The sequence below is a fragment of the Diaphorina citri genome, unplaced genomic scaffold, assembly GCF_000475195.1.
Source record: "Diaphorina citri unplaced genomic scaffold, Diaci psyllid genome assembly version 1.1 scaffold1563, whole genome shotgun sequence".
Classification (NCBI taxonomy): domain Eukaryota; kingdom Metazoa; phylum Arthropoda; class Insecta; order Hemiptera; family Psyllidae; genus Diaphorina; species Diaphorina citri.
Window position 1 is genome coordinate 1,108 of NW_007378989.1, and position 3,941 is coordinate 5,048.

The 3,941-nt window shown below is 40.6% G+C and overlaps 1 protein-coding gene across 2 annotated transcripts; it reads left to right on the plus strand.

Annotated features, from left to right (window-relative positions):
- Positions 1 to 39: 39 nt before the first annotated feature.
- Positions 40 to 3,530, plus strand: LOC103516405. 2 transcript variants are annotated; one of them, XM_008481368.2, is made up of 5 exons: positions 40 to 208; positions 476 to 519; positions 763 to 867; positions 1,716 to 1,818; positions 3,312 to 3,530. In XM_008481368.2, exons 1-5 carry the CDS (start codon positions 66 to 68, stop codon positions 3,496 to 3,498), a joined length of 582 nt encoding a protein of 193 aa, XP_008479590.2. In that variant the 5' UTR covers positions 40 to 65; the 3' UTR covers positions 3,499 to 3,530. The 2 variants fall into 2 exon arrangements, with proteins under 2 accessions (XP_008479590.2, XP_026684616.1); XM_026828815.1 differs by lacking the exon at positions 1,716 to 1,818 and adding an exon at positions 1,930 to 2,032.
- The last annotated feature ends 411 nt before the right edge of the window (positions 3,531 to 3,941 follow it).

Here is a 3,941-nt window from a genome sequence, read left to right on the forward strand (position 1 = left end):
TCCTCTAACTTGGCTCCATTTTTTTTCCATTTCAGTATAACGAGGAGCGAGAGAACAAATACTCGATGGATGTCAATGTCCCTTACAGTGTGGACACACCCTACAGTACGTTATGTAGGGAAGACGAGGCTCAAGAGATCTGGATGAGCCCTCTGGTGGACAAGTTGATGCTTATATACCTGACTGGTGGAGACTTTAGCGACACCCGGTAAGGTTTTTTTTGCAGGTAGGTAGTCCAGGGTTTGATCCCCAACTGCGGTAAGTATTTAACTAGGTATACCTACTAGTATTGTTTTGGCTACTAAAGTAATGTTTACTAGGTTTGTACATATCTAGGTGTTTACCACTTATCTAACATACCTAGAAATTAGGTATGTGTTTTTTGATTAAGATAAGAATAGGTACACAAATAAAATGAGAGATTATTGTCTGTCCTAACAAATAATAAACTGATCTTGTTTATTGTATTTCACAGGTTCCGACAGTCCCCCTCTTCAATTCCGGAAAATGAAGAACTTGGTAAGTTCTCTTTTTTTCTGCCAAAGTCTTATCTTCCCGAAATCGAAGAGAAAAAGAAGAAAGGACAGGAGAAAGCCAGTCGTTCCGACAACGAGCATTATCTGTTCAGGATAAAATCCGCCCCGGACGGGAATCGAATCCGCGGCCTAGCGCTTACAAGGCAGACGCTCTACCAATCAAGCTAACTAGGTTGGTAACTTCACTTTTCTAGCATAAGTTCACTCTCCACCATTTCTTTTTCAGATGTGATTAACCCTCGACTGTACACAGTGGATAACTCTCAACATTTCGAGCTGGAAATGAAGATCATGGCCACCAGGGATATTTGGACGAGAGAATTGATGACGAGTAAGTTTAGGGTTAAATTAATGGGATCGTAACCTATTGGTTTTGAAATCGTCCGTTTATCAGGTGTAAAACCAATAAAAGAAAATGTCTACCTACCTACAGCCTACAGGTAGGTACTCCCAAAGTTTTGAGATAAGATTTCTAGTTAAGGAATTTCCTTGGCCGAGGGGCATCACACTAGACTTCCATTTTATATTACATTTCGAAGGTTTTGGACGAGAGAATTGATGACGAGTAAGTTTAGGGTTAAATTAATGGGATCGTAACCTATTGGTTTTGAAATTCCCCGTTTATCGGGTGTAAAACCAATAAAAGAAAATGTCTACCTACCTACAGCCTACAGGTAGGTACTCCCAAAAGTTTTGAGATAAGATTTCTAGTTAAGGAATTTCCTTGGCCGAGGGGCATCACACTAGACTTCCATTTTATATTACATTTCGAAGGTCCCGGGTTCAATTCCAGGCAGATTAATGAATTCTGAAGTTTCTTCGGCTCTGAACTTGATTTATAATCTAAAAGTCTAAATCTAAAGTATAAGCAGATTTTTTAAGTAGGTACCCGGGGCTCCTACTTTCAGGCAATTTTCAGGCAGATCTTTTAAGTATATTATATTATCGCTTGGCTCCTAAATTCCCAGGGACTGTGTTTGGCAGATTTATAATCTAAAGTATAAGCAGATTTTTTAAGTAGGTACCCGGAGCTCCTACTTTCAGGCAATTTTCAGGCAGATCTTTTAAGTATATTATATTATCGCTTGGCTCCTAAATTCCCAGGGACTGTGTTTGGCGGTTGTATTCGAGTAAAGGGTGACTCCCCCTTAATCTTCTGGTATCTTTGCTTGGTTTCAGTTAAAGATTGCTATCCTATGGTATTCAATCAAGCCTATCCCATATTGAAACCTTTCTCTGGATACGTGGTAGATAATGTTGCTGCATTCAATCCCAGACCTAGGTATGTCAATTGTTTGTATATGTAAATGCAGTTTCTTTGTGTTATTATGTCACAACTTTGGTGCTCACTGCAGCATTGTAGGATTTTCCCAATATCTCAATTTGGTTTCAGTTAAAGATTGCTATCCTATGGTATTCAATCAAGCCTACCCCATATTGAAACCTTTCTCTGGATACGTGGTAGATAATGTTGCTGCATTCAATCCCAGACCTAGGTATGTCAATTATTTGTCTATGTAAATGCAGTTTCTTTGTGTTATTATGTCACAACTTTGGTGCTCACTGCAGCATTGTAGGATTTTCCAAATATCTCAAGAATCCTATATGTAAATGCAGTTTCTTTGTGTTATTATGTCACAACTTTGGTGCTCACTGCAGCATTGTAGGATTTTCCCAATATCTCAAGAATCCTAAAATCCAATGTTTACCTACCATGCTGGCACCGGTCGCTATGCGCATTTATATGTCATAGGTCATAGCTACTCATTTTCCTTACGAGGCTGAGTGGGCCCGCAACAGCCAGTCATGGAATCAATCATTTGCATGATGCAAATTTCTTGAGCCCGCCGGGAACCGAACCCGGGTCTCCCGCGTGCAAGGCGAGCGCAGTGGGAGCTGACTAGTAATTTGTATGAGTGCCTAATATTTAAACGATATATGCAACATGCTCCGTTTTCACAATCAACATAGGTAGTAGGAAATAGGTACTAGAGGTAAAGGGACATTAGTCTCATTCGAGCAGGATAAACAAGGCATCCAAAGTGGGGTGCGGATAGGTTAACAATAGGTGCCACATCCCCAAAAATAGGGTTCTCTCAAACAAATTTCTTGAGCCCGCCGGGAATCGAACCCGGGTCTCCCGCGTGCAAGGCGAGCGCAGTGGGAGCTGATTAGTAATTTGTATGAGTGCCTAATATTTAAACGATATATGCAACATGCTCCGTTTTCACAATCAACATAGGTAGGTAGTAGGAAATAGGTACTAGGGGTAAAGGGACTTTAGTCACATTCGAGCAGGATAAACAAGGCATCCAAAGTGGGGTGCGGATAGGTTAACAATAGGTGCCACATCCCCAAAAATAGGGTTCTCTCAAGTTCAAGATAAAATCCGCCCCGGGCGGGAATCGAACCCGCGGCCTAGCGCTTACAACTCTACCCACCGAGCTAACTAGACTGGCTGCTCTAGAAGAAAATCTGCTAAAGAAAAGTCCTCTATGACCTTGAATCGAAAAGCTTGAAAATCCTTTCTCTCAATTTCCAAACAGCTGATTTAATTCTATTTTGAAAGCCGTCGCGTGGGCGGCAAAAATCCCATCACCAGAAGAGCTTTCAAGATCTTTCAATGCACTCTAACTTGAGGTGCGTTTCCACATCGAAACAAAAGCCGCCGAAATATCTTGGCGAAAAATTTCTTCAAGGTCGAAATGTCAATGAAGGATGAGGTAGGTATCCGTGATAAAGTCCCTAATTAACACTGATCTTTTCTATCCCCAGATATTCTCCTCTCCACTCCTCCTATCCTGTCTATGACGTGAATCATTTCTCTCCTTACAAATCCAATATGTCCTCCAGTGGCTCCTCCACCTGTTCTTCCACCTCCCCCCTCCATCCCATCTATCAGCAACAGGTAACCGACTCACAGTCCCTTGGTCACGGGTTCGTGCGACAGCCAGGGTCGTAAGTAGTCTAGAGTAAGTAGATTTAAAAAGTAGAACTAGAATGGTGGTTGTTTTGTAGTCTGTATGTAAATCTAATTTGTGAATTTTCAAATTAATTCGAACTGTGTTAATTGGGCAGCATTTAGCAGAAAAGAACCATCCATAAGGCAATTATTCCCCTTATGGACGGTTCTTTTCTGCTTAATGCTGTCTCACTCTTCAGTGTTCTTGAGTACCCGTACTCGGAATGTTTTTCAAACCTCTTTCCGGTATTTTATTTATTATTATTTTTTTTTTTTCAAACAGAACCACTACAATACCTGACGTTGGTTATAAATTTTGTCGTGAAGGTGAGGTAGATATAGCAGTATAACACGATTGCATCTCACCTCAAACCTTTCCATAAAAAAAAAAAAAAAAAAAAAAAAAAAAAGGGGAATTTGGGGTTTGGGAAAAATTTAGACCT

Coding starts and splice junctions, on each gene's coding strand:
- LOC103516405 (XM_008481368.2), top strand. CDS start 66: ATGGATGTCAATGTCCCTTACAGTGTGGACACACCCTACAGTACGTTA. Junction 520..762: donor TCCGGAAAATGAAGAACTTG/GTAAGTTCTCTT, acceptor TTTCTTTTTCAG/ATGTGATTAACCCTCGACTG. Junction 1,819..3,311: donor GCATTCAATCCCAGACCTAG/GTATGTCAATTG, acceptor TTCTATCCCCAG/ATATTCTCCTCTCCACTCCT.